We start from the raw sequence: 20943 nt of genomic DNA, 5'->3' as shown, positions 1-20943 counted from the left end.
AGAATCGGAAACAGGCTCCAGGCTCCGAGCCATCAGCCCAGAGCCTGACGCGGGGCTCGAACTCAGACCGCGAGATCGTGACCTGGCTGAAGTCGGACGCTTAACCGACTGCGCCACCCAGGCGCCCCATAGGTTTTCAAAGAAAGTACAAGTTAATTTGTTTTTCTTTATATTTTGTATTTTCTTTATTATTTTGTATTATATTAAAGTATTGTAATCATTTCTATATAAATATTTTTAGGTTGTGGAACAAATCATCTGAGTTTCCATTATTTCTCATGGGGAAATTTGCTTACATATACAAGTGCTTTGGATTACAAGCGTGTTTCTGGAATGAATTAAGCTCACAAACCAAGGTTTTACTGTCTACATATGCCACATCTTCTTTATCTATTCATCCACTGATGGAAATTTAGGTTGTTGCTGTGTCTTGGCTGTTGTAAATAATGCTACATTGAACATGGAGGTGCAGATATCTTCTGGAGTTAGTGTTTTTGTTTTCTTTAGATAAGTACCCAGAAGTAGGATTACTGAATGATATGGTAGTTCTGACAGTGGCTGTGCATATTTACATTCCCACCAACGGTACATACACAAGGGTTCCCTATTCTCTACATCCTCACCAACACTTGCTATTTCTTGTCTTTTTGATACTAGCCATCCTAACAAGTGTGAGTTGATATCTCATTGTGGTTTTGATTTGCATTTACGTCGTGATTGGTGATACTGAGCATTTTTCCATGTGCCTATTGACCATCTTCATGTCTTCTTTGGGAAAACGTCTATGCAGATCTTCTGCCCTTTTTTTTAAAATTTATTTATTTGTTTTGAGAGAGAGAGAGAGCATGAGCACATGTGATGAGTGGGGGAGGGGCAGAGAGAGAGGGAGAGAACCCCAAGCAGGCTCCACATTGTCAGCTTAGAGCCTGACTCGGGGCTCCATCTCAAGAACTGCAAGATCATGACCTTAGTCGAAATTAAGAGTTGGATGCTTAACCGACTGAGCCACCCAGGTACCCCCTTCTGCCATTTTTTAATTGGATTATTAGTTTTTTCGGTATTGAGTTGTGTGGGTTCTTTATGTTTTGGATATTAACTGATTTTTTTTTGGCTCTGGTTTAAAAACTTTCACACTATCATAAGCCTTTTATACATGTTGCTATGAAATCTGAATGACCATTATTTTTAATGGCTGAATGATATTGCAGGAAACATTGCCTTTAAAAAAAGTAGTAAAATACACATAGCATTAAATTTACCCATCCTAATTATTTTTAAGTGTACAGTTGAGTTACATTAAGTACATACACATTATTGTGCTGTCATGACCACCATCCATCCACTTTTCATCTTGCAAACTGAAACTCTGTTCCCATTAAACAGTGACTCCTCTGGGAATGCAAACTGGTGCAGCTACTCTGGAAAACAGTATGGAGGTTCCTCAAAATATTAAAAATAGAACTACCCTGTACCCAGCAATAACACTACTAGGATTTTATCCAAATGATATGGGAGTGCAGATTCATAGGGGCACATGTACCCCAATGTTCATAACAGCAGTATTGACAATAGCCTAAGTATGGAAAGAGCCCACATGTCCATCAACTGATGAATAGATAAAGAAGATGTGGTGTGTGTATATATATACATGTATGCATACATATACATATATATCTACATACACACACACAATGGAATATTACTCAGCAATCAGAATGAAATCTTGCCATTTGCAATAATGTGGATGGAACTAGAATATATTATGCTAAGTGAAATAAGTCAGCCAGAGAAAGACAAATAATCATATGATTTCACTCATATGTGGAATTTAAGAAATACAGCAGATGAACATAGGGGAAGGGAAGCAAAAAAAAAGATGAAAACAGAGAGGGATGGGGTGCCTGGGTGGCTTAGTCAGTTGAGTGTCCAGCTTCGGCTCAGGTCATGATCTCAAGGTTCATGAGTTCGAGCCCCGCATCAGGGTCTGTGCTGACAGCTGTTAGGCTAGAGCCTGCCTCGGATTCTGTGTCTCCTCTCCTCTCTCTCTTTCTTTTTCTCCTCTCCCCTGTTTATGCTGTCTCTCTCTCTTTCTCAAAAATAAACATAAATTTTTTTTTTTTTTAAAACAGAGAGGGAGGGAGTCAAACCATAAGAGACTCTTAAATACAGAGAACAAACTGAGGTTTGCTGGCAGAGTGTTGGGTGAGGTGATGGGCTAATTGGGCAATGGGCATTAAGGAGAGCACTTGTGGGGATGAGCACTGGGTGTTATATGTAAGTGATGAATCACTAAATTCTGTTCCTGACATCATTATTACACTAGATGTTAACTAACTTGGATTTAAATTAAATAAATAAACAAACAAAAAAAGAAAAAAGAAAAATCAACTTTAGGAAAAGTAGCAAATGGCATAAGGAAGGAAAAGTAATTATAGTTTTCTACATGATTGTGTTGTGAATGACATTTTTATAGTCAATAATATGAATATTAAGTGTTAATCTAATTAATATGATAGTGATATTTAAAATATTGGGAGATTTAAGGGGTGCTCATGCATAGTGGAGATGGGGAGAGAGAGGAGAGCTAAATCCTGATCTTTCCTAGTAGAAAGCCAATAAAAGTCTAATGTGAAAAATAACAAGCATGTTAATTAGCAATATGCAAGTAAAAATCAAGAGTCAAATTAAAGTATTTGAAAGCGTTGGCCTCTAGGGACAGGAAAATGGAGTAAAGGGATTAGAGACTTCAGTTTATCATAGGAAGTTTTTTGGAATTGGTCGATTCTTTAAAACTACATATATGAAATTGAACTATGTGTGTGCATTTAAACTACATAGATGTGCGATTTAAATTAAAATTGCAGGAACTTCCGGTTGCTCAGTGGGTTAAAGGTCAGACTCCTGATTTCAGCTTAGGTCATGGTCTTGCAGTTGGTGAGGTGGGGCTCTGCACTGACAGCAAGGAGCCTGCTTAGGATTCTCTCCCTCATCTTCTCTCTCCCTCTTTTTCTCTTTTGCTCAAAATAAATAAATAAACTTAAAAAATAAATTAAATTAAAATTGCAGAAGAAAAAAACATGAAGTAATACAATTTAAGGGAAGAGAGGAATCCTCTACATTTTCTTCCAGTCCTCCCCTTGTCCTTGAAGGAGTTTAGGACACGTATTCCAAAATATGCCACTTCAGCATACTGAGCTGAAGGCACTTGAGAAACAGCAGATGCAGGAAGGGCTCCTGACCTCCCCTTTTCTACCTAAAAACAGGCCATAAAATTTCCTACAGGAAGGGAGCCCTCCCTGTACCAGGAGGCTCTTATCACCAGAGCTGGGAACGGACATTGAAATGGATCTTATGTACAAGCTTATTAAAATAGCCTCATCTTCCGCTAGGTTTGCTTCTCTCATATAGCTCATGTTGCTTCTCCCAGTTTACTGCCCCCAGCCCTGACTCCTGGTCTTGTCGTTTCCTCACAAACTTATCGTTTCTTGTCTTGAAAAAAAGGTATGAAAGCTTCCTGCTCTAGTCGCTTCTCCAGGGCTTCATTATCATACCAAGGCCCCCACAGACATGTAGAAATTTAATAAAATGTATACTTTTCTCCTGTTAAAAAAATATAAATAAATAAACAGTGACTCCTCATTCTCCCATTTCTAAGCCCCTCCCCTTCCATTCTACTTTGTGTTAGCTACATTATTCCCTTAGGCCTGGTGAGACTCTGATCATGGTCCGGCTCTTCTTTTCCTAGCTGTTATTGGAAAGAGATAAACTTTAGGAGCAAGATATATTTATTAATATTTATATATTCAAGATATATTTCTTAATATTCCAGATATTTTAATTTGCTGAACCTGTTGCATCTTGTCTTCACTTGATTAACAGATTTATAAAATCCTAGTGCTGAAAGGCATTAAAATGCAGTGTGTTCCTCACCCCTAGCTGTGTAAAAAGCGCTTAAGAAGTTACTTTAGATGCCTCCAGTGGAATTGCAGCTGAGGGGGCTGGGAGATTGGGAGGTAGTTTGGAGGTAGAGAAAAAGAAGGTAAATGAGCCGGCCTATGGATCCCGCTGGCCCTAATTAGCAAAGGTGTGCTTTTTTTCTGTTTATATATCTGGATTTCAACAAGTTGTAATCTGAAAAAAGATTAGAAGGCAAACAGAAGCGCGAGAAGGAAGAGAAAAATGAAACTATTAGCCCAATCCCTAGACTGTAACAGCCTCTGAAAGCATATGGTGTTTCATCTGCTGCCCTGGTAAACTTTAGAACCAAGCAGCAGAGCTCCTCAGCGCCTAGGCTTGCGCTACAGGCCTCTTTTCAGATAAACGTCTTTGTGGGTGGGGGAGGTGGGTGGTGAATTGGCAGTCAGTACATTTTCATTTTCTTCTTTCCCTTTAGTGCCCTTGTCCCCCCACTCCCTTTCCTGCCAAATTGCTTTTTTTCTAGTTCACCCTACTTTTTGGGATGTTGTAAGATCCCAGGATTTGGAGTCAGCACTGAATTCAAATTTCTTTCTTGCCACTTACCAGCCTTGTGACCCTGGCATGTTTTTATTCTGTACCTTGGTATTAATATTTATTCACAGGATCAGTGTGTGATAAATAAATAATTATTAAAATAATATTTTATATTTATATATAAAATAAAATATATTTTTATTTTTTTAATGTTTATTAATTTTTGAGAGAGAGATGGGGCGAGGGGCAGAGAGAGAGGGAAACAGAGGGTCCAAAGCAGGGTCTATGCTGACAGCAGAAAGCCCAATGCGGGGCTCGAATTCACAAACCAGGAGATCATGACCTGAGTCGAAGTCTGACGCCCAACTGACTGAGCCACCCAGGTGTCCCTATATTTATTTCCTATATTTATTTTTATGTCTGCAAGAAAGAATATGGTAAAGTGCTTAGCACAGTCCTGTCAGGTAGTTGCTCCTTCTGTCATATATACTATTTTTTTTAATTACTTCTCTGTTGTCTCAGTGATCACTTTATGATATAGTTATTTATGTGCCTGTAAGCACTGGTCTTGGCACAAGCCTGGTAGATAGCAGGGGCTCAAGAAAAGTTGGCTGGTTTCAGTAAATTAATACATGGAATGATAGGGTCTAGTCTAGAAGGATCTTATGAAATGGAATCTAGCAAGTTGAATATATTATTAGGTAGATGAAAAAATTTTTTATAAGTGCAAGGATGAAAGTGATGTGACTTAACAGTAGAATGTATTAAAAATTACTTAGGGGTTTTAGTTGATAGTTCAGTGTGAGTCAACAATATGAGGTGGTAACCAAAAATAAATAAAGAAAGAGAACAAAAGAACATGAAGTCTCTTAAATGAGGAAACTGAGTGTCTGGTTACCCAGAGTATTGTGTTTGAGACTATGTATTGTAGTTTTAGAGGTATTTAGATAAGAATAGCAATAATTATTGAAATTATTTTGTTTTTAGTGTTTTTTGAAAAAAAATTACCAAAACAGAGAAACTACCAGCTAACATAATCAAGAAGAAAAAGGGAGGAAGTACAAATATTCAAAACAGGAAATGGTAGTGGAAAGAAATCCATTGAAATAGATAAAATTTACAAGACTTTCTAGGCCTTTATGCAGATACATTTCAGAACCTCGTGAAATGGATAATTTTCTGGGAAAACACAGATTACCAAAATTCATAGAGATAGCAGGTTTGAACAGAACAGTTTTTATAGAGGAAAAAGGGGTACTTGTTAATTATCTACCTCTCAAAAAAAGCACCAGGCCCAGATTTCTTCATAGAGAAATGCTACCAAACCTTCAAATATCAAATAGTCCTAAAGCTCTATATATCATTTCAGAGAAAATGAAACAAGTATAATGTTCATTATCTACACATGATGCAGACAGTACAGAAAATTTATTCATATTACTTATGAATATCAATGAAAAAATAAAAAATATATAGTGCTAATACAGTACAAAAATATTTTAACAACAAATAGAATCCAACACTATATAAAAATATAATTCACAATGATGAGGTAGGATTAATTTCAAGAATGCAAAGTAGTTTCATTATTTGGAAATCCATTAATATATGCCATATTAATAGGTCTCAGGATAAATAATCATAGGATTATCTCTATAAATGCTGACAAAACTTTTGTCAGAATTCAACATCCATTCCTCATAAAAACACTCAAGAAAACAGGACTTGATGGATACTTTCTTAATGTGATTTTATATACATACATACACACATATACACACACAGGTAAATATATGTGCATCCAATATATATGTAATAATATATTTATATATAAATATATGTATGTGGATATATATGTATATACACATGTGGATATAAAGGTATAAGTATGTGTATATGTATATATACATATACATATAATACATTTTGTGTGTATGTGTGTATATATATACACATTTATATTTTTATATATGTGTGTATATATGTATACATGCATACACAAACATATATATTTTACTCTTAATCTTAAAACCAGTGATATTAAAATGAGAAACACTATAGGTATTTTAAGATAGGAGCAAGGAAAGGATGTCCCCTATTCCACTGCTTTTCAACCGGATGTAACCAATACAGTCTGACTAAAGAAACTGATTAGAGGCCCAAAGATTAGTAGGGTAAGACTCTCTGTTTGCAGATGATATCCTAGTAAATCTGGAAGACCCACAGAATCAATGACAAAACCAATTCAAACAATAAAAGGTAAGGTAACAGGATGTAAAATTAACCTACTGAAATCAATAGCCTTCATATACACAAACAATAACTAGTTAGGGCACATAATGGTAGAAAAAACTTTTACAGTAGCAACAAAGAAGAAACTTAATAAGAAATGTGCAAACTTTAAAAACACTCCTTGGGGTGCCTGGGTGGCTCAGTCCGTTGACGCTTGATTTTGGCTCAGATTGTGATCCTAGGGTCATAGGATAGAGCTCCATGTTGGGCCCTGCACTGAGCATGGAGCCTGCTTGAGATTCTCTGTCTCTGTCTCTCTCCCCCTGCCTTTCTCCCTTACTCTCATTCACTCACTCACTCTCTCTCTAAAATCACAAGACTCCTAAAAGACGCAATCAAGCAAATGATAAAACATCCTGTGTTCTTGAATAGGATAATTCAACATCATAAAGATGTCAGTATTCCCTAAGTTAATTTTAAAATTTAATACAATCTTTAAAATTCCAACAAGCTTTTAAAGGAAATTAGATCAATACTAAAGTTTATATGCAAAAATAAATATGCAAGTATAGTCAAGAAAACATGAAAAAAAGAAGATTTTCAGTGAAGGGACTAGCCTTTTCGACATTAAAAAATACTATAAACACTCTATGATTAAAACATTGTGATATCAGTACATAAATAAATAAACAAGTGATAACAGAATAGAAAGCCAAGAAATAAACCCAATAACTAATGGAAATTTAATTTATTATAAGATGGCATCTGAAATCACTGGGCAAAGAGAGTCTTGTTTTACTTTTAAATTTATTTCCTGCATTTTTTTTATTGTGGTAATATGTAATGTAAAATTTACCATCTTAGCCATCTTTAGAGGTAAAGGTTAGTGTTAAGTTTATTCACATTGTTGTGGAACAGATCTTCAGAACTTTTTCAGCCTGCAAAACTGAAACTCTACCTTTTTGTGTGTGTGACTAGATTGTTTTGTTTATAATAATGTCCTCAAAGTTCTTCTGTGTTGTAGCATGTGACAGAATTTCCTTTCCTTCCTTTTTAATGGACACTAGGTTGTCCATTTTTTGATTGTCATAAATAATGCTGCTATAAACACAGGTATACAAATATTTCTTTGATTCCTTGCTTCCAGGGCCATTGCATTTTAACACAATGGTGTTAGCCTTGCTTATCTGTGCTGAAGACATATTAAGCATTCAGCATATTAAGCACATGAAAGAAAAGACTGTATGATGTGAAACTCTTTTAAAAGCAAAGCCACTGGGGCTTCTGGGTGACTCAGTTGGTTGAGTGTCCGACTTTGGCTTCAGGTCATGATCTCACAGTTTGTGAGTTCTAGCCCCACGTCAGGCTCTGTGCTGACAGCTCAGAGCCTGGAGCCTGCTTCAGATTCTGTGTCTCCCCCTCTCTCTCTGCCCCTCCCTTTTTCGTGCTCTGTTTCTCTCTCAAAAACAAACAAACATTTAAAAAAAAAGAATTGTTTAAAAGCAAAGCTATAAACTTTTCCTTATAGTTTTTTGATGTTCCATTATTTAAAAAAAAATTTTTTTAACATACGCATGTTTGAGAGTGAGAGAAACAGAGTATGAGTAGGGGAGGGGCAGAGAGAGTGGGAGACACGGAATCTGAAGCAGGCTCCAGGGTCTGAGCTGTCAGCACAGAGCCCGATGTGGGGCTTGAACTCATGGACCTCGAGGTCATGACCTGAGCTGAAGTCGGACACTTAATTGACTGAGCCACCCAGGTGCCCCTATATTCCATTATTTAAATAGATAATTTCTACTGTAATCATACCTACCAAGATGATTAATGATCTTATTTGTTCTTTAGCATAATTCTGATAAATTTGAAAAAATTTAAAGTAAATGGAAAACATAATATATACATAAGATATGAAGATTATTATTTCTTAAAGCTTAGGAACCCATTTTAATTTGGAGAATGTCAAGTATTTCATATCCTCTTATGCTATTTTCCTGGCTATAGGGTAAAAATCAGACTTATTTTAGGAGTCACCAGTTTGGAGTGTTATTTTCAACCTTCTAAGTGTGAGTTTTTTGACAGGGGAGTAAGGGTCAGAAGAATGTAAGGTGTTCTTCTCCGTTGGATTTCAGGATATACTCAAAAGGTGTCATCTCTTACTCAAGTTTTCAAACTAAACAGGTTGTGCTGGGAACCCATTCCAATTCCTTATCTCTATATTTGAAGGCATTCATTTGCCCCTGTGTTTTTCTTACTGATATTTGTCTTTCTGTTTTTGCTGCTGTCTGAAGGTACAATCACTGGTTTGATGGGATGGCTTTGCTTCACCAGTTCAGGATGGAGAAGGGCACAGTGACGTATAGAAGCAAGTTCCTACAGAGTGATACTTATAAGGCCAATAGTGTTCATGATCGAATTGTGATCTCAGAATTTGGCACGCTGGCTGTCCCCGACCCCTGCAAGAATGTTTTTGAACGTTTCTTATCAAAGTTTGAAGTGCCTGGTAAGCAGCCTTTACTGTGCTCAGAATTTCTGGGTGATAGTGATGACTTTAATTATGATGTATGTCAATCTATATAAATACATATCTTGAAGTAGAATTTTTTTCTTTTTTTTTTTTGGTATAAGAGGATGTTTAAACTGTGTTCTTGCTCTGACTGTGCTACAGTAAGTTGTGGTGTTTAAGTAACTCTGGGATTTGGTTTCAGCAATAACTGACAACACCAATGTCAACTACGTGCAGTACAAGGGTGACTACTACCTTAGTACTGAGACCAACTTTATGAACAAAGTGGACATCAAAACTCTGGAAAAAACCGAAAAGGTAAAATATAGTTTAAGAAAATGAATAAGGACTCCTGGGTGGCTCAGTTGTTTAAGTGTTTGATTGGGTCAGGTTATGATCTCATGGTTTGTGGGTTGGAGCCCTGCCTCAGGCTTCCTGCTGTCAGCACGGAGCCTACTTCAGATCCTTTGTCTCCTTCTCTCTCTGCCCCTCCTCTGCGCTCTCTCTCTCAAAAATAAAAAATAATGAACATTTACAAAAATGAATAAAATAGACCCTAACATTTCATTCCTTTCCGAATACTTTTTAGAGGGGTAGTTATCTGAAGAAGAAATTGGAGCCTTTATGAAACAAAGAAAAAAAAGTGACCCACTGATTCAGGGTATTACTCTGCACCTTCTGTCCTCAGTAGATCTAGGCCTGTGAGGTTGGTTTTCCTTAAAGATAATTCTAGATGTCTTCCTTAGTCCTAATATCTGAAGGCTATAGTAAAGGAAAAATACAATAGTACAGATTTAAGTTGGCCATTTCATGTTCTTCCTAGCTACAGATAGAATTGGATTAGAGACTGTCTAGGCCCCTCCTGCATTCACCTAACACATTAATAAAAATTAAATTAAATTTGGACCAGAACTTTAATTCTTATTTTTTGAACTTTCCTGCAATCTTGGTGGGGGATGGGGAATCCTTACTGGATAATCATTTTTGTCCATTTGATGGTGGTGGTGGTGGAGTTTTTATTTATTATTTAGTCTCAATTTCTTTAGAAGGAAAAATAATTTTGATTTCTTAGAGGTGAGACATTAGGGCTTAGACTATAGTTGTCATATCTTATTTTTAAGATATCTGACACATTCCTACTGTTGATAAATGTAAGTAGAGATCTTCCCATTTTAACATTTAAAAGTCTCTGATGGTCTTAAATTTGCAGGTAGACTGGAGGAAATTCATTGCTGTGAATGGAGCAACTGCACATCCTCACTATGACGCTGATGGAACAGCTTACAACATGGGGAACTCCTATGGGTCACATGGTAAAGTTGGGAAGGAGGTCTTTTTAAAAATAATTAGGGGTTAACTATCTCCCCAGTGTTCCATTATAGTTAAGGTGTAGACATAGGGAACTTTGTTTAAAAGGGTCAGAAGGAAATCTCCAAAGTTGCATAACTGAGCTGAAGGTACCTAATTTACTGTGTTCTGTGGTCCTTTTGCACATATGCTTAGCAACTGATTTGCTATTTGACCTTTTCAGCATGACTTACATTTTTTATGTTCTGTTGTGCTTTTTGGCTTACAGGCATTATAGGGATTTTCAGTATGTATTTCTCAAACTTGAATTAAAAAAAAAATCACACTATAAGTACAAGAAATTTAGAATGGTACAGCAAACAGATGTGGGGAAAGTACATTGTTCATTACATGGGAAAGGATTTATTTTTATTATGGGAAAAATACACTACAAAGTAAGTTAAGGTTATTGTGTGTTTGTATTTCCAGCCATTTACATCACATCTGTTTCCTGGTCATCCACAACTCCTTTTCCAACTGCCTACCAATCTGCTCCAGAAACTTCTAATAGCTAATAATGATAGCTAACATTTATTGAGTGCCTAGTATATCCTGGTGTTAAGCATTTTTCAATGTACTTTTTTAATTTAGTCCTTATAATGACTCTCTGAGAGAGGTACTATTACTGCCCCCATTTTACAGACAAGGGCAGTGAATATGGAGACTGTGTAAGATACTTGGTTAGGCAAGTTTCTAGTGTGTAAGGCCAGTCTTGCCAGCAAGTCTGAATCACACCCAAAGTCACTCTGTTAGACTATCTTCGTAATTATTTATTACTGACTACAGAAGACTGTCAGAGCATGCAAATTCATGTTCCTGTAACCTGAGTGCATGTCTCTCTGAAGAGAAATGGGTAGGTGTTCGATATTTCTGACTATCTGTCTTAACCTGTCCATCAGTCTATCATGTATAACCTGTGAAACCTTTGTATGGTTTAGCTTTTGTGTAGGTTAATGTGTGCCTTTGGTGAGTAATTGGCTTTGCAGGGTGTTTGTGTCTACTTCTCCATATTGACAAAGGTGACTGTGTATTAAAATGCATAGTGCAGGTTTGTTTTTTGCTGGCTCAAGTAGAGCTAGGTATCCTAAAACTTCATCACCCAGCTCTCTCTCCATATATATATGTATTTTTTAATGTTTATTTCTTTGGGAGAGAGAGAGTGAGAGACAGAGTGTGAGCAGGAGAGGGGCAGAGAGAGAAGGAGACACAGAATCTGAAGGCTGCAGGCTCTTAGCTGTCAGCACAGAGCCCGATGTGGGGCTTGAACTCATGAACCACAAGATCATGACCTGAGCTGAAGTCAAGATGCTTAACCGACTGAGCCACCCAGGCGCTCCTCTATCCTCTTATTACCTGATCTTGAGTAGGAAATGTGTTCTTCAAGGCTGTTATAGGAAACAGCAAACATCCTTTTAGGTAAAATGTTTCAGGAAATGGGTAAACTAACTCTGCAGTTTTTTGTCCATCCATCTTTTTTGATCATTAAAAAAATTTCATTAAAAATGATATCTATTCTATATACTTCTCTGGTGTGTTTTTTATTCCCTTAACACTGTATTAAAATATTATAATAATTATTTCTTATGTCAAGAAACATTTCCCAGAATCAGGCTGCATAGAATTCTCCCAAGTAGATGACCTATTTTAAAAACTATTTTCTTGTTAATTAAAATATGGTTGACAAAAAGTACATTTCCTAATAAATTAAGTCTATTAATCAAGTAGATAACTGGGTAACTAGTTCATAATATGATAGATACTGTTTAGCTTTTCTGAATTATATATTCTAAAATAAGTAGTCGTTAGATCAGTGGTTCTTAGCCTTTAGTGTGCCTCAGAATGTTCTGGAATGCTTCCTAGCAATGTAGATTACTGGGCTTTATCTTCAGAGAGTTTGGTTCAGTAGACCTGAAAAAGGACCAAGAATCTGCATTTCAATCACCCCCTTACCCCTTATCTTGGCACATTAATTAATACTGGTTAAATTTAGTGAGTTTTGTCACTTAATCTAACCACTGAGATGAGCAATTCTTTATCTTCTAATCTCAACTGAAACTGAATCGCCTCCCCCTCCCCTCCCCCCTCTTTCCCCTCCCCTCCTCCTCCTCCCCTCCTCCTCGCCTCCTCCCCTTCCTCCTCCCTGTCTTCCTCCCCCCTTCCCCTCCTCCCCCTCTTTTCCTCCTCCCCCACCTCCTCCCCTCCTCCTCCTCCTCCTCCCCTTCCTCCTCCTCCTCCTCTTCGTCTTCCTCCTTCCTCGATTGTTCAGTTCAACCGGAGTTTTTGAACTGGAGCTCAAATGTACATGTAGCTGTAGAGAGGTTGTGTTTGGGAGAAATTTAGTGATTCTCATAATAAAGTGCTTGCTGGTAATTTCTGTCTTTAAGAAATAAAAAGCTTTTAACTGTTTAAGCATTTCCCTGCATTTTTAAAGTCTTTAAAAAATGAACAAAAATCCTCTAAATAATCAATCCAAGTAGTTTTTAGTACTAATGAAATGTATATAACCTGTTAGATAGTAATATGGTACTTTTGGAACTGTAGAACTGGTCTTTTATCACTTTTATAACTCATCACTGTCTAAAGCATGATGTTTTATATATAATGGGTGTGCAGAACACATCTATATCCTAACTCAGACCCCTTCAGTATTTTATATCAATTGGATATAAAATTGATATAAAACACTCAGTGTTTTTACTAGGATGTCTAATAGGTGTTACAAAATTAACTTATTTAAAACCAGACTTCTGAACTTTTCCCCTAAATTTTCTCTGCCTAAAAGAGTCCCCATTTAAGCTGATGGTAACTTCATCCTTCCAGTTGCTCAGGATGATAATTTTGGAATCATCCTTCACATCTGTCTCTCACATCCATATCCAGTTGGTCAAAAAGCAATTGCAGCAGTGCCTTCAAAATAAATTTAAAAATCCAACCACCTCATTTGACCTCCACTTCTGGCATTCTGGTTTAAGCCCACCATCCTCTCGCATGTGAATTGGTGTAATAGCTTCTTAACTGGTCTCTGGGCATCTACCCTTGCCCCATTTCAGTTTATTGTCAGCATATCAGCCAATTATCTTTTTAGCCCACCCACCTCATCTCAGACTTTTCTTGCTTACTCTGACAGGGCCTCACTGGCCTTCATGCTATTATTTGGACACTCCAGGCTTACTTTTGGCTGAGAATCTTTGCATTTATTCTTGTCTCTGCCTGGAATGTGTTTCTCCCAGATATCCTCAAGCCTCTCTTCCTCACCTCCTCTTGGTCTTTTCTCAAATGTCACTTAGTGAAGCCTTCTCAGATCACCCTATCAACAATTGCAAACAGTGGCCCCCATCCATATATACTTATTCCCAGTCCCTATAGATCTTATCATCATCCGATGCTTTATACTTTTACTTATTGGATGCTTTATTAGAATCTGAGCTTTGTAAAAGAAAAGGCTTGTGTACATTTGGACCCTGCTGTGTATAAGTGTCTGGAAGATAAACTTAGGACACTTAGAAGAGTGTTTGGAATATAGTTGACACTCAAGAAGTAATGGCTGAATAAATGAATAGAGAACAGAAGGGTTATCTTGTTCCAAAAGAAGCTGAGTGTTTGCAAAGTTATGTGTTACCCGTTTTTCAGGACCAGCATTGGCAATTCTAATACCAGAAATATAATTCAATATGACCTCAGTATTTGTTTATTCACTAAACAATTTAAAACAATTTTTTAATGTTTATTTATTTTTGAGAGGTGAAGGAGGGGCAGAGAGAGAGGGAGACACAGAATCTGAAGGAGGCTCCAGGCTCCAAGCTCCAAGCTGTCAGCACAGAGCCCAATGCAGTGCTCAAACTCATGAACTGCGAGCTCATGACCTGAGCCAGAGTTGGATGCTTAACCGATGAGCCACCCTGGTGCCCCTATTCACTGAATAATTTAACAAACATAAGTTGTTAAGTAATCCATCATCAATAGCTTTTTTTACTGTGCCTACTGAATGCTAAGTTCTTGCTTGGTACTGAGGATACAAAGATGAATCAGACACAATTCCTGCCCTTGAAGAGCTCACCAGTCTGTTGGGAAGCAGATAAACAAGCACGAAATTATAGTGCAATAAGATAAGTGTATGACTGTACAGGATATAATCAGGGCATTGAGGAGAGGCACCAAATACCTTTGGGGTGGGGAAGAATCAGGGAGGGCTACTTGAGGAGTGGTTACCTGAGCTGGTTCTTGCAGAAGTAGTAAGATGAATAATTACATGAATGAAGGCAATTGCATGAATGCATTAAGAAAGGATAAGATGGGACTTGGAGTGACCTTAGGGATCCAGAGGACTGGAGAGGAGTTGGGTGTGGGGGCAAATGGAGATTGTAATTGTAGGGATTGGGGAATGGTGAGAGGGACAAGTAGAATTAGAGGATATTCTTGCCTGCTACCTGATCTTTTCCTATAAAGTAGAGAATGAGTTCATTTTTAGGGAGTGAGAGGGTAGTCTTTTGAGAGCATTAAAATGCAATAAACTTAGCTAGTAATCATGAAAAAAAATGCAATAAACCGTTGGTTACTTTGTGTGTATCATTTTAAAATCTTAGCTAATGACTTTCATAAAGTTAATATATTTTTTTTTATCCAAGTCTTTGTTTGAAATAACCCTTTATGGGTGCGCCTGGGTGGCTCAGTTGGTTAAGCATCTGACTTCGGCTCAGGTCATGATCTCATGGTTCCTGAGTGAGTTCGAGCCCCACATTGGGATCTCTGCTGGCGGTGCAGAGCCTGCCTCAGATCCTGTCTCCGTCTCTCTGCCCCTCCCCCACTTGTGCCTCACGCTCTCTCAAAAATAAATAAACATTAAAAAAAGAAATAACCCTTTATGAAATACGGATGTCATGCATATATTGCATAAATCTCTAATCCATGAGTGCAAGGGTTGTATTTTATTTTAGAATGTGTATAAATAAGACAGGACTTTGTTTTCCAGGTTCTTGCTATAATGTTATTCGAGTTCCTCCAGAGAAAGTGGATCTTGGGGAGACAATCCATGGAGCCCAGGTGATATGTTCTATTGCCTCTGCAGAGGGGATGAGACCTTCTTACTATCATAGCTTTGGTAAGCCCAAAGATAACACACATTACTTTGGGATGTGCCTTAAACGTCGCTGTAGCAGACAAGCTAGTGGTCACATATACTGTGTTGATACCGCTTATCAAAATATGCTGATGAGACCAAGGTTGCATTTTAATGCCACTTCAGTTTATTTTGTTTAGTGACATACTTTTTATCCTGGCAATTACTAAAAAATTGACAACATCAAAAGTGAACCAGAATGTAAATTATGGACTTTGGGTGCATTTGATGGGTTGTCAGTTTGTCAGCTGTTGCAGATGTACCAACCACTCTAGTGGGGGATGTTGATGATAGGGAGGCTGTGTGTGTGGGGGGACAGGGTATAAAGTCTCTGTGCCTTCCCTTTAATTGTGTTACAAACCTGAAACTGCTCTACAAAAGTAAAGTCTTAGTAGAAAAAAATTATTTGACCATAAAAAAAATTGACAGAATTCAAAATTTTAGGTAACTTTAAAGCCATAGGTAATTATTTTCATGAAAAGGTCTTGACTATGTTTTTTTGGGGGGAAATTCATATTCTGTTTGATAGCTTCAGCTTTTTCTCAGAATATTTATTTTCTGCATTCTAAACCTTTATAGCCAATCTGCTGCTGAATCTTAACCTTCAGGATAAATAGCAAAAGGATTACAGAAGAAACATCTTGATCACAAATGACACTTTAATATTATGCTTCTTCACTTGGTTCGTAAACTGACCAATTTAAAAAGAAAAATAAGGAAGATAAAAAGCAAGCTGTGAGCGTTCAACCCAAGCTGTTCTGAGCAGTTCCCTTTTTTATGTAGGAACAAGAAATATGTAAGGAAAAGCTGGGAAGCAGTGGAGAATTATTTCTGTCTGGTTTTGTTTAGGTTAGAAGTATTATGTCCTGGCATTCAGATAAATCCCCATAACCGTCACATTTCAGACAATTCTAATTTACTAAATCCCATTTTATTATTTGCTGGAACCTTTCAGGAATGACAAGGAACTACGTAATCTTCATTGAACAGCCTCTAAAGATGAATTTGTGGAAAGTTGTCACTTCTAAAATCCGGGGAAAGTCCTTTGCAGATGGAATAAGCTGGGAACCCCAGTATAATACACGGTTTCATGTGGTGGATAAGCACACTGGACAGGTGGAGTATCTTGACTATGTTTGTTTTGAAAATGGACAAATCTGTATACGGTTGATTTTTTTTCTGTCACTGGGTATTGCTGGTATAAGACATTCGTAATCAAGGATATTACCTTCTTCCGTAGGTGGGGCTAGCTACTTATTAATGAGTACAGTGGGTTTTGCATATTAGAAAATTGTAAGGAATGGTTTTACTTTTAATTATCTGATTCAACTAAAATGGCATCTAAGAAACCTTGGCATATTAGTATGAATTTTTCCATGTCATAATATTTGCTAAAGAGAATGTTGTTCACATAGAAGTCTTCTGTAACTTTTGCAATGATAATTTTTTGCTTGGTTCTATGACTTCTTGATATGTAAATATGATAATCCTACCAAAGTCCAAAGTGCGTTTGTTAAATATCTTTCTATACTCCTGTTTAGTAACACTATGGTATTTTGTCTTCTTTTTGCCTTTCTAAAGAGATGACATCCTAAATTTACTGTACCCTAATTTCATTACAAAAAATCCTATTTTGATAATAAGTGCATTTTTCAAATAATCACTTAACTCATCATAAGCTACTTAATGGCAGTGTTTTCTCTTTTTTTTAATAGTTTTTTAAAGTTTATTTATTTACTTTGAGAGAGAGAGAGCACACCAGCAAGGGAGAAGCAGAGAGAGAGGGAGCTAGAGAATCCAAAGCAGTCTCTGCACTGTCAGTGCAGAGCCCAAGGGGCTCCATCTCCCAAACCACGAGATTTGACATGAGCCAAAACCAAGAATTGGACGCTTAACTTACTGGGCCACCCAGGTGCCTCAAAAGCAGTATTTTCTATTCAATCATGTAAGATAAAGTCTAGGATTTATTTATACCTCAAAACATTGGGCCCTATTTCATAAGGACTTTTAAGTTAGTTGTGACAGTTGATTGGCTTATATCAAATAGCCCCAGTTCATTGATTAATATGAAATGTGATGACCTAAGCAAGCAATGGTTAAATCAAAGTGTTTGCTTCTATGTTCCACATTCTACCTTTTATACTTACTAGGCCTGTCACTTAAAGGGGAGGAGGGAATCTTTTTAATTTAAACTTTGTGGATCTGTTCCTTAAAGAAAAAAAGAAAATATCTCTTTTTCTTTGTATTTTCCCTGCAGCTTCTTCCAGGGATGTACTACAGTAAACCTTTTGTTACTTTTCATCAAATCAATGCCTTTGAGGACCAGGGCTGTGTTGTAATCGATTTGTGCTGTCAAGATGATGGAAGAAGCCTAGAAGTTTACCAACTACAGAATCTCAGGAAAGTTGGGGAAGGGCTTGATCAGGTAAACATCTCTGATTTGTCAGAAGTTGTCAACATAATTTTGAACTCACCAGGTTCTGGCTGTTTCTCTTGCTTCTTTGGCAGATAAGGAAGTAGAATGGTTTTAAAGCATTGAAGGCACAGCTTTGTCATTTATTTATTTAATACTTAAAAATAATTTGAGTTACTTACTTAATACCTGATAAATTAAAAGCATATTAAAGAAAACAAAGAGATGTGTTTTGGAGCACTGTGTGATTAGTTCCTTATTACACTTGAGAACTAAACATACTTCAGTTTCCTGGAAGGGATGGCAAAATGGGCTATAATATCTTAATTCTCTGATAAAAGAAGCTGTTTTAGTTCTTCCAGCTGAGGGCATTCACTTTTTCCCAATACTGAATCCAAGGTAAAAATTTCCTGGATTATGTAATGCAAATTGTTTCAGGCTGTAGCTTTACTTAAAACTTTTTTTAACACATTGATTTAATTTTATTTTATCTTTTAAGTTTACTTATTTATTTTGAGAGAGAATAAGAGAGAGAGAGAGAGTACCTTCAGTCATGAGTTGGGGTGGAGCAGAGAGAATACTGAGCAGGCTCTGTGCTGTCAGCTTGGAGCCTGATGCAGGGCTCGAACTCATAAAGTGTGAGATCATGTCTTGAGCTGAGATCAAGAGTCGTATACTTAACTAGACTGAGCCACCCAGGCACCCCTAAAGTTAACTTTTCTTACAAAGCTTACTTATTAGTTATTATAGCTGTCTGATAGGTCTTGATATCTGCAGTATAAGTCCTAGCTCTTTTCTTTTTAAAGATTGCCTGGGTTTTTCTTGGCCTTTTTGCATTTGCACAAGTTTAGAGTCAACATGTCAGTTTTTGCAAATTAAGAAAAAACAAAATCTGATTGGAATCATGTTGCAACTACAGATCAATTTGAGGATAATTGATGTCTTTACAACAGTAAGAAATGTTGAACCTTCCAATCCATGAACATGGAATATCTTTCCATTTATTTGAGTCTTTTAAAAATTTCTCTCAGTAATGTTTATAAAGTTTTTGGTCAGGATATTGCATATCTTTTGTTAAATTTATCTGTAGGCATTCAGGTTTAGTTTTGAAACTATTATAAATGGTATATTTGATTAATTATTATTATTATTTTTAAAATATTTTATTTTTAAGTAATCTCTACACTCAATATGGGGTGTGAACCTACAATTCCAATATCAAGTGTTGCACACTCCAGTGACTGAGCCAGCAAGGCGTCCCAGTCTTTTGTTTTAATTGTAAGTTTTTTTATTCAAGTGTAGTTGACATACAATATTATATTAGGCACACAACACAGTGATTTAACATTTATATACATTATGAGTTGATCCTCACAACAAATCTAGTATCTTCTGTCACCATAGAAAGTTGTTACATGTTATTAACTATACTCTCTATGCTGTACATTGTATCCTCATGTCCTATTTATTTTATAACTGGGCTTTTATACTTTTTAATCCCTTCCCCTGTTTTGCCCATCCCTATACTCTCCCCTCTGGCAGATACCAGATTGTTCTCTGTTACCATTTTTAGCATCACGTTTGCTTTAGATTTCCCCTCCTCCTCCCCCTCTTCCTCCTCCTCCTCCCCCTCTTCCTCCTCCTCCTCCCTCTCTTCCTCCTCCTCCTCCCCCTCTTCCTCCTCCTCCTCCTCTTCCTCCTCCTCTTCCTCCTCCTCCTCCTCCTCCTCCTTCTCCTCCTCCTCTCCCTCTTCATCCTCGTCCTCCTCCTCGTCCTCGTCCTCCTCCTCCTCCTCCTCCTTTTTCTTCTTCTTTAATTTAAATTCAAGTTAGTTAACATACAGTGTAGTCTTGGTTTCAGGATTAGAACCCAGGGATTCATCTCTTACATGTGACACCCAGTGCTCATTCCAACAGGTGCCCTACTTAATGCCCATCACCCATTTAACCCATCCTCCCACCCACCGCCCCTCCAGCAACGCTCAGCTTGTTCTCTGTATTTAAGAATCTCTTATGGTTTGCCTCCCTCTCTGTTTTTATCTTATTTTTACATCCCTTCCCCTATGTTCATCTGTTGTTTCTCAAATTACACATACAAGTATATGAGTGAAATCATATGATGTCTGTTTTTTCTCTGACTTATTTTGCTTAGTTTTTAAGCTTTCATTTTCTGTTTTTGCTGGTATATAGAAATGCAGTTGATTTTGTATATTGATTTCTTATTTAAATATCTTGCTAAATTCACTTATTAGGGTTTGAATAGTTGACTATAGATTATTTTTGATTTTCTATGTATATAATCATGTTATCTGAAAATAATGACAGTTTCATTTCTTTCTTTCCAGTCCTTATATGCCTTTTATTTCTTTTTCATGCCTTATTATATTGGCTAGGACCTCAAATTGAAAAGAAGTAGTTATAGCAGTAATCATTTTCCCCTTCTCAATTGGAAAATGTTTAATAATTCACCATTAAATATGAAATTCCTACAGGTATTTTTGCAGATACCTCTATCAGGTTATCTTAATGGTGCTTTTGATGAATAAGCATGTTCCAATCTATCAGTTTTTTTCTTTATGAGTAATACATTGTACATCCTATTTCAGACATCTTCCCATGATAAGGTCATAACAATATTTTCCCATATTACCTCTACAAGAGTTTTTAATTCTAAAAATTAAGTACTCATATATGCATTATTCTGTTTTAGATTTATATTCTGTTCCATTGGTCTACTTAGGTATTCCTGTGCCAATATCCCACTGTGCTGAATAATATCACTGTATGAAAAATCTTGATGTTTAGCAGATAAGGTCCTCCTAATATTTCCTTCTATAATGAGTGTCATGGCCATTCCTGGCACTCTATAACTTTTTAAATA

At 36.8% G+C, this 20943-nt stretch overlaps 1 protein-coding gene across 4 annotated transcripts in view; it reads left to right on the top strand.

Moving 5' to 3' along the window:
• Positions 1 to 20943, top strand: part of BCO2 (beta-carotene oxygenase 2) — a 104370-nt gene that overhangs the window by 68744 nt on the left and 14683 nt on the right. For all 4 annotated transcript variants that reach the window (XM_027036511.2, XM_053204114.1, XM_027036512.2 and 1 more), the window contains 6 exons: positions 8973 to 9184; positions 9390 to 9505; positions 10398 to 10500; positions 15504 to 15632; positions 16606 to 16766; positions 17908 to 18075. In XM_027036511.2, coding sequence (XP_026892312.1) covers positions 8973 to 9184; positions 9390 to 9505; positions 10398 to 10500; positions 15504 to 15632; positions 16606 to 16766; positions 17908 to 18075 — 889 coding nt within the window. The remainder of the gene's footprint in view (positions 1 to 8972; positions 9185 to 9389; positions 9506 to 10397; positions 10501 to 15503; positions 15633 to 16605; positions 16767 to 17907; positions 18076 to 20943) is intronic.

Source organism: Acinonyx jubatus, chromosome D1, assembly GCF_027475565.1.
Source record: "Acinonyx jubatus isolate Ajub_Pintada_27869175 chromosome D1, VMU_Ajub_asm_v1.0, whole genome shotgun sequence".
NCBI classification, from domain to species: domain Eukaryota; kingdom Metazoa; phylum Chordata; class Mammalia; order Carnivora; family Felidae; genus Acinonyx; species Acinonyx jubatus.
The sequence above is the reverse complement of the archived record's forward strand: the minus strand, read 5'-3'. Positions and strand labels throughout refer to the sequence as shown.